A 12,552-nucleotide genomic window follows, 5' to 3' on the forward strand; every position below is an offset into this window, starting at 1 on the left:
GGGGCTTTTCTTAAGTACCCTCTTCTGAAGCTTGTGGCAACTTAATTGCCTAAGGAACAACCAAGTTGTCTGTGCATCTCCATATAGGCAGAGATGGGTGAAGGTCAACATCTGCAGTTGTCACCTTCTAGTCAAGGTTTGCTTGTGGGTTGGACATTGTCTGCAGAGCAACCATCCCTAGGTTCAAAGTGCTACTGCCTTGCTGCTAGAAACAGTACAGAATATTTTGCCCAAGTTTCACCCTCTTCAGTTAAGCATGTCATGCCTTTTAGAAACTCATGTTTGTCCATGGATTCAGCTAATTGAGTTAATTGTGAAAAGAAGCTGTTAACATTGCACCTCCATCATTGCACAAGTAGCAAAACCATCTGGCAGAAAATAGTAGCTGTTGCTGGGTGTCAGTTACCTTCAGGGCAGATGTCTGAAGCTGTAACAAAAGAACCACTGGTGAAATTAGGTATAATTTCGGTGACTTTGAGTGAGGTTTGTTGCTTATGTTCAAATACTGTGTGTCTATTAGCAAAGTGTCGATTGAGAGTCAAAACAGAGTTTTAACATGAGTTGCAATTACTTGGGACTTTGCTGGTATGGTTCAGTTATCATGAAAGAGCTAATTTTATTCCTGTTAATGAATATTAGTAGTGAGTAGTCTCAATTTGCACAGAATCGGTGTCTTTTCAACAGATAAAACTCCTAATCTTAATTGAAATGATGTATGGGAATTTGTAAGAATTCTCTCTGGCTACCAAACTGATTGGTAATAGAATTACTGTAAATTGTTCTGTAGAAGGGTACTTTGTACATAAAAGGACTACACTAGCTGCATTTAAATGGCCAGTAGCAAAACATCATATAATGATGGAGGAAAGGTTTATATCTGTGGCTTGATGATGTGTTAGTAATCTAAACAAGCCTGCATAAAACCTAAACTTCTTATAGTGAAGACAGTACAAGTAATGCTGTATTGGCATGCAAGCTCTGGTGTTGCCAGGGGTGTGTATGATGTATAGGTTATGGAGAAAAATAGCCAGGAGAGACAAAAGGTAATCCTGGAATTGCAGTTAAACCCAGCATTGGCTTACATCTGTAGAAGGAAACATGATACAAGGCTTTACTACTTCAGCAGCCAGTGTCACAATCAAAGTAGAGCTAGGATTGCCAGATATTAAGCAGATACCAGTTGGAATTTGAGACTAGGTCTTGCTTCTGAGAGAGAAACTAAGATGCCTTTTTTTCCAAAGAAGAGTATCTTAAGCCAGCTGGCAAGCCTAAAGTTATGTCCAAACTGCACTTATAAAAGAAATACCTTAACTCAGAAAACTTCCATGCCTTACTTGTAGTCCTGCTGGGTTTTACCTTGTTTTGAAGCTTGAAAGATAAAATTTAGTGTAGTAATTATAGAGACAAACAAATACTTACATTTGCTTTTAATCATAAGGATGCATATCAGGTAAAGCATGTTGTGTATACTATGATGTGGCAATCCGTTAACTTGGAAAAATTGTACAGCTAAATACTGATACTTCTCTGTAATGACAAGAGAGCCAAATTCACAGCATCAAATTGCTGGCTCAGTTCTCAAAACTTGCTTTATGGTTGAGTATCTAGCTTATGCATAGCCAGATATTGTAACATGGTAATTATACATTCTCTGAATTTCAAATACTTGTAGTATTTTTAAAAATATGTTGTTTCTGTTTATTACCTGCCTGGATTTTCTTTGCAAGAATAAAAACTATTTGCAGTTCAGTTTCTTCAGGAATTCTGAGGTTACAATTATAACTGTAAGTCTGACTCGTAGGACATTCACAAACAACTTTCCTGGGCACGGTGACTATTTGACGGGAATAGTGAGAAAACGAAAAATCATGGCAAACAGACACAAAAAAATTAAGAATATATCTGATAAATGTTACCAATTCCATTTGGAGCTTAAATAGATTCTATAGCATAGGCTTTATAAGGTACTCCACATTTGAATTGACACATTAGAATTTTTGCACTAAATTGAAACTTGAACTCAGTAAGTGTTGACGCATAGCATATTCTTAGTAGCGTAAGAACGTTCATTACATTAGTTGCTTTGAAAATGCTTTTTACATTTTGTGTGAATCTACTACAAGTTGCACATGATTGCTAGTCTCTCACATCAGGAAACTTTAATCTTGACATACCAGTGTCTTTAAGTAGGCAGTTTTTCCCCTTACAACATCCATTAAATTTATGCTTAAATTTAACATTTAGCTGGGACTAAACTTTGACTTAAGAAAAGAAAAATTAGATTTTATTCAGCTATACTAATTATAGACAGTGGAACTAGTCTCACAAGGCCAGGTGCTGTTAGCTGCTTTGCAGAAATGGTCCCTTTGTGCAGTATTAATCAAGGTAGCTCCCTTCAGTGGGAGGAGGAAAACTTGGTTAAGCCTTTTCTGTGTAAGTGTCCCAGTGGACGGTTCAAAGGGCAGGTTAAACCTTGGTGCCGTGTTTGTGCTGCAGTAGCTTGTTCACAGGTCTCTGGCTGTTTCTCAGGTGGTTAGCATGATTTCATGCCACTGAATAAGCTTAACCACCCAGACAGCTTTTTGAAAATCCTCTGAAGATTGTCTGACATCAGTTAAAATACTTGAACATAATTGAAGAGCTGTTTTTGTCCAAGAAAAACTACAGTATTATTGCCCAGAAGAACTAGCTGTTCAACTGATGAAATACATGTTTGTCAAGATCAAAAACTATGAAAAGCAGGTAAAAACTAGAAATAAAAATTGCTTCTGAAGCTTTGTTTACTGAACAGTTGATTTGCTTCCAGAGAGTCTGCATTAGTAATGAAATAGCTGTACTTATGGGATGAAAGTATGAAAGTCTTTATTAGACCTCAATCAGCTTTTCAGAATTGATTTCTGAATAATATTTTTAATAAATGTATCGAAGTCAGCTCAGGAGTATTTTAATTTCTCTTTTATAAGAGGTAAGCTTACCATGTTGAGTAAGGGTTATCTGAATTGCTTTAATTTTTAAAGCCTCTAGAAGTAGGTGGAAATGAACAGGCTTCCACTTTGGGCTATGTTTTCAAAGTTCTGCTTATGCACTGAAATTATTCAGGAAGGGGGGGAGCCTTCCTCAGAGTTGAGAGATAAGAATTTAGGACATCTCACATGTAAGTATTTGGGGAATATTAAGAACAGCACACATTATCTCTTAATTAGTTGTTTACCTGAGGAGAAGGTTCTAAACCTGGAGATTCAAAACATAGTGGAATCTGGATGGTTTGGCCGTCTAAGACTACTCCAGTATCAGAATAGGGAAACAAGTCTGGAAAGACATAATCCTCTAAGCTTGGCTGGTCTTGTGGCTGAACTAGCGATATTTTTCCAAATGTCTGACCATTGCTATCTTGTTTCTTCTCAGGGCTAGTATGCCCTTTCTGAGAAAAAGTTTGGATTTTTTTTCCTACCACTGCTAATTGTAGGCAGGCAAAGGCAAACCAGACAGTTTGTTTGTTTTATCTGTCAATCTAGTCCTTTTTTTTTTTTTTTGCTTTTTTAATTTTTTTTTTTAATGCAAATAGTTGGGATTAATTTAGGAGTGCTGTTCTCAAGCTGATTCTAACAAAGTCTTTTTTTCCAGAGAGGTAAATGTTCTGAGGCAAAAGTATTAGGAAAATTTTAGTGAATGCAGTGCAACCAAGATGTCAGGGTCTGAACAAGAATCACAGTGTCTATGAAGTGTTAAATAATCATGATCCCTTCTGAAAATGATAAGGCTTCTGGGAGGGCCAGTTTATTCGATTCCATACCTGAACAACTAGTTCATGTAAGATGTAAGCAAGCCTTGGGGATATCTTCAGGTTAGTGACTGTACTTAGTTCATGCCTTTGGCCTGGGGCTGAGCTCGAGTTACAGCTTCATATGGATTAATATCACCTGAAAAAATAGGATTATTATTGTTCCTGTCCCTTAGATAACAAAGTTCAGTCAGAACCCAAAATTTGAAACTGAAGGAGTTGAAAGAAAACGAAATTTAAAAACCCGCCCACTTTCACAACTATCACATCAAGTCCAATTACCAGTGATATGTGAATTTCCTTGAATTCTTCATTACGTGGTTGCTTTTTAGAAAAGCTTTACAAGCATTTACAAGTAAATGTGCAGTTTTTTCCATTCACCTCTATAGTAAGGTTATTTGTTCCTCAACTTCCTTAGCATCATCTTTGGTTTGCATTTTTCTGGAGACATGCTTCAGAAACTACCGAAGAAGATGCCCAGGAGGCACTTTTCCTGATTTGTTTGAGAAGGACAGAAGCAGAAAGCAAGTTCCACATTCATAGTCCTTGTCAGATGTGAAACTTTTGAAATGCTGCATTTTTAGTGACTTGTCCTGGTTAACCTTTCTTTCTTCTGTTCTAATGGGCCTATTCAAAGATGTGCTGCTCATCCTTCAGAAAGAATCTTTATTTAGAAGAGTGTCCATGTGCATATCAAGTATGTGCATGTACTCTTCTAGTTTATTAAGTATGCCATGAAGAAGTAGAATTAAGCTGTTAACTTAATACACTGCACTAATGCACTAAGCACAAAAAGTAATACAAACAGACTAGTGAGGGAGGTTGCACAGACGTGGTGATCTTATGGACAGTTGCATCTTGAGAAGTGTGTAAGGCAGTTCCTGGGGTGTCACTGGCAGTGGAGTGCAATGGAGGCAATCTAGAATTGAGCTCTGTACTTTTGAGAGATTGTGTAGTTGAGACAGCATTAGAATCAAGTTTGTGATAGTGCTGTTTTTTAAAGAGTAGCTTCCCTCATTTTTTCTAGCTAAATATTACATTAGGTGTCTCTACAGTTCAGTTATTTCAGATATATCTGTGCATATAAAGACTCAGCTGTTAAAAGGCAGTGCCTGCTCCAACTGAAATGGAAAAAAGAAGTCTTATTTTTTTGCATGCTTCCTATCTTCTTCCACTTTAGTCTCTGCATATGGGCCGTAGTTGACAGTATTTTCCTGCCTAAAGATAGGGGAATGGAGAAATAAAAAAAGAAAGGAAAGTTGGCATTGTGCCCACTTTTTGCAGATCAGTCACCTTATAGGTAGAGAATGTTTAAAGCAAAATTCCTCCTTAAAATAAACTACTTTAAATGAAAAGGGGGATTCAAATAAGTTGCTTGGTATATTCACTAGGATTAAGTTTAAATTTACTTGTATGTAATTGTTGGGTAGTTAGGTAGATATTTCCCAAGTGTCCAATAAATTTGGGAATGTCTTGCTTATCTTTTGCTCGCATATTTTAGTATCTTCATTTCTGTTGTGCCTGTTCAAGTATACTCATTTTGTGTCCCTGAAGTGATAGGGGGACTACAGACAGATACTGTTGTTGGACTTGACCCTAACTTATTTTAGAAATGCCAGCCAGGTACAGTGTGTTATGGCATAACACCTCCTCTTATAGACTTTGTCTTCTGCCTTTTCTCCCACTCCCTTGTCATTAATGAATAAAAAGGAAATTATGTTGGCACTAGATGAAATCTGGATACATTATTAGTTCCAGAGTCAAGCATTGTGTCAACTGAAAAATAAAGTAAGAGTGTGATTGAGATGCAAGCATTTTCTACAAGATCTGATACGGAAAAATAGGTTTGATCAAGAGCAGAGCCAGGCCAGGTTATCTGGGAATCACTGGAAAGTCAAGCTCAGGACAGATCAGAGCCAAAGCTCAGTCTGAGGCATGCTTGCAGCTATCAGGCATACTGGTCAGTGAAAAAGTGTGTGCTAGGCTTTAGCAATGTCAAATAGTGTAGCAGATGGCAGTGTCCTCCATGATCCAATGGTTTCATGGATGAGGAGGCAAAGCAGGAAAATTTTCTCAGGAAAGCCCTTTTAGCTAGGAGTTGAGGTTTTCTTTTCTCTTACAAAACAGTAAGAGAAAGGTGAAGTGACATGAGTACTATTGCTCAAAGGCAGTGGGGTGGTAGATGTAAGTGGCAGAAGACTGTGGATGGTGCTTCTGCTGTCTGCTGTGTTAGGGATGTCCAGGTTAACTTTCTTAAAAGTGTTTTAGAGGACACATTTGCTTGTGTTCCATTCCAAGGTGTAATGGCCAGATGATAACATCAGTACAGGGATGCCAAGATACCTCTATGCTATATGCGTGTGTGCATATATAAAGCATTACTCTGTGTTCTTGATGAGTTAGAGTAACTGTACAAATGACAAAAATATGTAATGGTGAAAGAAGTTAGTACTTGTATTGTCCATTGCCTGAGTTTGGCAATGGACAATGTTAAACATTTCGGAGAAATGTTTAACCTCTACTGTAATCTGGCTTTGTCCTCAAAGATCTTAAAAAGCATTTTTGCTTAGGTGGTCACTGATGAAGAAGATTGCCTAACCAAGCTGTAATACTGTGTGTATATATGTATATATATATATGCTTTAATTGTGTGCCACCACTTAAAGTAGGAAAATCAGCTCCAGAATGTTGTAGAGTGATTGGATATTTAGGGTTGAACTTCCAGATCTGGATGCTGAAAGAAACTTCAGCTGGCATGAAATTCCTGAATTGCTGTTCCAGAGCCAAAAATGAAACTGGCAGTCTCTCACTAAAACCAAGTTAGTTTATTTCAGGATTTGGAATTTTCTTTGGAATTGTAGATAATTGAATAAGTCAGAAATAACTTAAAACAGGTATGTGGTACCTGCTGCTGAAGTTCTGTTACTTTGAAACTACTGTCAGCCTTCATAATTGATATCTCCATATTTAGTTGCTAACTTCAGTCTGAGGACTGGAAAATTTAGCTTAAACTTCTCTTGTAAAGACAGTGAAATTGCTGCAGTTCACCCAGATTACTGTACTGGGATTTCCACTACATCCACTATGTTTATGTTGTTCTAGTGATACCCTTTTAAAAATAAAATGATAACTGAATGTTTGTTTTAAAGAAATGACAGTAATGTAGTACCTTGTCATGAGTTTGAGAGGTGCCTTTTAGGACAGTTAGAAAAAATCCTGTTTATAGAAAGACTAGACAATTTACAGATTTGTGGATCTAACAACATTTACAGTGGTGCCAAATAGATAAAACTTGCAGTGTGAATAGTTCTCATGATCTATGTTTGCAAAAATTTTGTAGGGAAGGAAAGAGGTTTTAAGTCAGGAGTGAAAAGATATCCTATGAGGTGAGAAAATCACTAGTCTCAAAATATATTGGTAATGGAAGCCTGTGGAGTCATCTCTTGCTGGACATCTCATCAATTATTTTCTTAAGGCTTTCTCTTAGTGTTCCTTTTGTGAGGGACAGTTTAGATAAATTGAAATATTATGCATTTGCAAGAAGACATAGGACCTGGTCTCTTGATTTCTGTCTTCTGACAATCGCTAGATTTAATCAGTGATGGTAAAGGCGGGACTGTACCATGGTGGTTTAATTTCTGCATAAATCATCTTAGCATTTTGTGCTCAACACCTAACAGATGGTGTTTGAGGCTTCAGAGATGCTGTCAAATTACTGCTGGTAAGAAGGGTCTTTCTTACCTTACTTTCCTTTTACTCCCTGCTTAACCTTTTATAAGCACCTGTGTTGGATCCTTGCACTTTCCCTTTTCCCTGGCCTGTAGATTATTTATTACTTGGGGAGGGTTTCATCTTTCTTTGAGGGTGGAGAGGGGAGAAAAAGGGTAACTCAATCTGCCTAGTGCTAGAGTCCCTGCAGAAAAGGAACTGAGAACTTCTTCTTGGGGAAGCAGTAATAGTCCTGCTAGCTCAGTTGCCAGCAGAACTGTGAGAAGGGGGTGTGGGGTTTTTGAGCAGTATGACCCAAAGACATGTCCCAAAATCTGTGGCCTTGTTTTGGTTTGATGAGTCAGTTTCCAACAAAGATGAGCAAGCAGATCTCATAGTTTGCTGTTGGTAGCCACAATAACTAGTGTAGAATAGAGAAGCAGATCTAGCTTGTAGAAGAGGTACAGTCTCAAAATACTATTTTAGTTGCTTCCATTTGTTCATTAAATGAGTCATAATAGATCTAGTGGAACATTAAACAGTTTTCAGACTAAGGAAGGGATTTTTTTTGAAAAATGATTTCTGGGGTCCTGCTGTTCTTTTTAAGAAGTATTTGTTTGCTGGGAAGAGGAGACTTAATTTTTTTGGTAAAAGTCTCTGTGATTCTTTATTTAGTGCTTAAGTGTTTCAGAATGATACAATACATGCTATCTCCTTTTAGATAATTACTTTTTATGAATAGGAGCTGTTAGCTTTAGTATAGTAGGGTTTAGTCAATATTTATGGGAGAACCAGTAATGAGGTAGAGCAAATGCTATATCTGATGTTTTGCAGTATTTTATTATAGCTGCATTAAGAGTTGATGGTTAGAAAATATCTGCTGTATTAAAGAAGTTAACTAAGGAATTTTTATCAAACCCTGCTTAGTGAACTGGTTTGTGGAGTCATTATTATACTTCCTGCATATAGATTAAGTTTTAATCAGTCTGTTGTTTCATGTGTTTTAGGTATTGAGGGTGATTTATCTCTTGCATCATGCGTGAATACAAGCTAGTGGTTCTTGGTTCTGGAGGTGTTGGAAAGTCTGCTCTGGTAAGTATGAGGCAGTTCAAGTACATTTTTTCTAAGTTTATTGTATTTTTTTTTCTCTAATACACTGTCTCCTAAAGGAGAGATTCTTTATGTAAGTGTGCACTAATAAATATGGGTGTTAGTAATGCCCAGTTATGGCTAGTAGGTAGATCCTTTACTGGGTGCATCTGCATCCATTGGTGCATTCTCACACGCTGCTGTTTTCTTATGGGTTTGCTTGATGGTGCTTGATCAGTCTCATGCAGTGAAGTGCAGAGCTGCAGCATTATGGGGGTGTCTGGCTTTGACAGATAAACCAGCTATCAGTCTGTGGGAAATCAGGCTCCTTTGTGAATCTCTCAAAGAATATGAACTAGCTTGCCCCTGTAAATCCTGTCTCTAGAAAGGTCTTCAGGCTGCTATTTGCTTAATGTTTGATAGCAGTGTCTTTAGCACTAGTAGTTTTATGCAGATAGAAATACAGATTTGCCTGTTGGTGGGAAGTTTAATGTGTTTGCTGTATCCTTTCTATGAGAGTAGGTGTATAACTGTGACAGGTAGATTATTAAAATGCATGAGTTCTTTTATTTACAATTAAATGATTACAGAATGGTTTAGTCTGACCAAGAGTAGAATTGAAAAAAATTCACAAAATACTATGTTCTTAGCCCACCTAAGAACTTTGCATCTTTCCATGTAATTGTGTACCTTACTGTAAAGAAAGCTCCAGAGATTACCCACTCTGTTGAGTAAGAAGTATTCTCTAACACAGTGGTTCATAATGAAAAACTTAAATGACAAATCGTGTTGGATTGTGAAAGAAGATTTTTGTTCACTTCTGAATTCTTTATCTCACTGCAGCATTTCTGGTTTTGAATGTGCCTGCTCTGACTTGACCATTGTGTCTTAAGTTCCATTTGAGTTGTGTTAAAAACATCCTTTGTGCTAAGTACACAGGAACAGCCTACTGAGTGTAGTTAAAACTGGCAGTTGTTTTTTGACTAATTTCTGTGCCGGCAGATAGGTAGCAGAAGATGTAGTTCTAAATACAGGTGTAGAAGCTGTACAGCTGTATTGTATCCTGGTCAACTAGAAACTAATTCTGATCCTAAGAGTTAGGCAAACCTTAAATCAATGCATGCTTTACTTCTTGCCCTCCATGTGACAGTGGATAAAGGAAAGTGTAGCATTGCTTCATCTAATGGTTAAATAGTTTAATAGGCATGCACGTCTAATTTGCTGTAGTTTCTTAAAATTATTATCAGAGTCATTTGATTTGCTTTAAAAATGCTATGGATAACATAGTATATACCTAAAACAGTGATTTGTGTACAATGTTTACAAAATGTTGCTATGCAAGAGGATCTAACAAAAACTTTTGTGTTGCAGACTGTGCAGTTTGTTCAAGGAATATTTGTTGAAAAATACGATCCTACGATAGAAGATTCCTACAGAAAGGTATATACAAAAGACTCTAGTGTTACAGAAACAAAGCTGTAATATATATTGTCAAATATTTGAGTTAGTGCTTGAAAATGGATATGCCTTGTAATGCCATATTAAACCAGATAGCAAGTTTGAAATATAAATGTTTTCCTAAAGTTTGTTTAAAAGGAATAATTCAAGACTAACTTTTTAACATTTAAGCATAATACCTTGTTAGCTAGTCAGTAAAAAATAGTTATTTTATTGTCAGAGTTGGGAATATGGATTGAAAAAAAAATGCAAAAAACATTACCACTTTTCAGTTTTATAATATTTATTATTAGTTTGTTTGTGTGCTACTATTTGCAGGTAGATTTGGACTTGGAGCTACTAAGCTGTTTTGCTGCTAGAAAATAGCTGAAAACAACTTCACACCCTTAGAACACTGGAGGCATCTGTCATACTGTACCCATAAGAATTTAAATGATAGCTAGATATACTTCCATTAGATGGGTTGTTGTTTTATTAATAAGTTAACATAAACCTGTCATAAATGAACAAGCATTTACAGCAAGTGGCCTGTTAGTTTCTTCCTGTCTTCAGCATGACAGGCTGAAAGGTCTAATTCTGTTTCCATCATCTTGAATCTCCATATTGCTCACTCTTCAGTTTCACCTGAGACCAGGATTAAGATTCCAGACTAAGATAATTTATATCCTAGCTTCTACCATTAACCATTTGATGCAAGAGATAAGTTCTTGGCTGTGTCAGTTTCTTAATCTTTCTGTCTTTTTTAGCTCAATTACTTTCCTATACATTGGTACTCTGATGTTGCTCATCATGTGGTCACAAAAATGTTGGTGTCTGTACAAGGGAAGCAAAATGCACAAACCCTAGCTGGGAATGGGCTAACTCCTCTTTCAGCACTGAGCTACATATGTATTGGAACCCAGGTGGTGCATTATGAACTGTTGCAGCCTATAGTCACCAGAATCTCTTCTGAACAGAGGAGGAATTAGTGAGAGCAAAATAATAATTTCATACCTCTTTTCTTTGACCTCATATAAACTGTATGTTGGAAAAACCCAAGTCTGTCTTAGGTATGTGCACTTTCAGTCAAAGCTAGAGCTCTTACTAAACACACAATAGGAGAATCAAATTCTATGTTGACTACGTCTATATTAGAAAAGCAGGAATTTTTCACCATGTCTCAGTGTTTGATGCAGGAGTTTGCTGGGTCAGGCCCAGTAAATGACTCCAAAAAACATTCACAGGGTGATCTAAAGTGAAGTGTTTCCTTTGTTATATATTTGCATTTTTTAGGCCATAGTAGAATCATGCTTGTTGGGTGAATTTTTCCAAAGACTGCTTTCATGGAGCCTAAATAGTAATGACATCTTAAGAAATTTTGCCGCTTGCTAACTACATTATTTTGTTGTTGCTCCTAATAAAGATTTATAATATTCCTTTCAGGTTTGTTCCTGAAATAACTGGTAATAATTGTGGGTATCCTTCTTTTCAAATCAGCCAGATTGTTCAAGTCTTGCAAAAGTCTGGACAACACTTTATGTAGTCATTTTCACCTTCTCACTGTTAGTTACAATTCTAACTTGCTTCTTGACTTCAAAATATATTGGTTTGTCAGTTGAAATTCTATGTTATTTATGTTAATGTAATTTTATACTATTTAAAATTGAGAGGATGTGACTTGTTTGTCTAAATAATTGAGCTTGAAGTCTTGAAACCTTAAGCCTTGGTTTACTCCGTAAATATTTCTTCATAAAGTGAATAAATGCTGCTTAACTAGCTGAATAACTTCAGCAACAATGCATGTTAAAGTAGTGATTATTTTTAAGGAATCACAATCCATAGGAGACATGGGAGAGGTGTGAGAGGAGGGGAAATACTTCCCTTCCCTGTCCCCAGCTCAATTCTAGTTATAGAAGAAAAGCTGCAAATTAAACTAGTGACAGTGCATAAATGGAGAAGAGGTAATCTGTTAATTAGGAATTTCACGTGCAAATGGAAATGAGGGAAGTTTGTCAATAGTTTGAAGGAAAAAGAAAGTTTAAATTTGGGCTGTCACCTTGAGGGCATGTCCTCTGTCCTTCCATGTCCTTTGAAACCCTCAGGGCCCTTCCTTAAGGTACTTCCACTAGATAGAAGAACTCTGGAATGAATACAGAAATTGTTCAGTCTTCTTAAACCTTCTGTTTTTTGCAGACTTTTCTAAGCTGGGTCAGTTTTTCTAATTAGTGTTCCTAAAGGCTTGTTTTGGGGAATGACTTTCAGTGGCGGCTGTTTAATCATTTGCTGTGTACTTCTTACTCTCTTGTAGATGTAAATTACTTATTAAATGAGCCTTAGTATGCCAATCTAGTTTTCTCTATTTCATTTGTACTTCTCTTTCAATATGTGATGATCCCTAAAACAAGTGGAAATTAGTTGTGCTAGTTGCTGATAACCATCATTACAAATTTAGCAGCCTCCTTTTAAATAATCAAAAATCCCTAATCACTTTGCAAAATGGTACTTGGCTGCTGACACTGCATTTGAAAATGTCACTG

General features: G+C 36.7%; 1 protein-coding gene across 1 annotated transcript in view; it reads left to right on the plus strand.

Annotated features, from left to right (window-relative positions):
* The window catches only part of RAP1B (RAP1B, member of RAS oncogene family), a 34,870-nt gene that overhangs the window by 10,619 nt on the left and 11,699 nt on the right, over window positions 1-12,552 (plus strand). Inside the window, exons 2-3 of the mRNA XM_062492011.1 lie at window positions 8,497-8,581; window positions 9,950-10,018. Coding sequence (XP_062347995.1) covers window positions 8,525-8,581; window positions 9,950-10,018 — 126 coding nt within the window. The 5' untranslated portion in view covers window positions 8,497-8,524. The remainder of the gene's footprint in view (window positions 1-8,496; window positions 8,582-9,949; window positions 10,019-12,552) is intronic.

Source organism: Cinclus cinclus, chromosome 4 (genome assembly GCF_963662255.1).
Source record: "Cinclus cinclus chromosome 4, bCinCin1.1, whole genome shotgun sequence".
Taxonomy (NCBI): domain Eukaryota; kingdom Metazoa; phylum Chordata; class Aves; order Passeriformes; family Cinclidae; genus Cinclus; species Cinclus cinclus.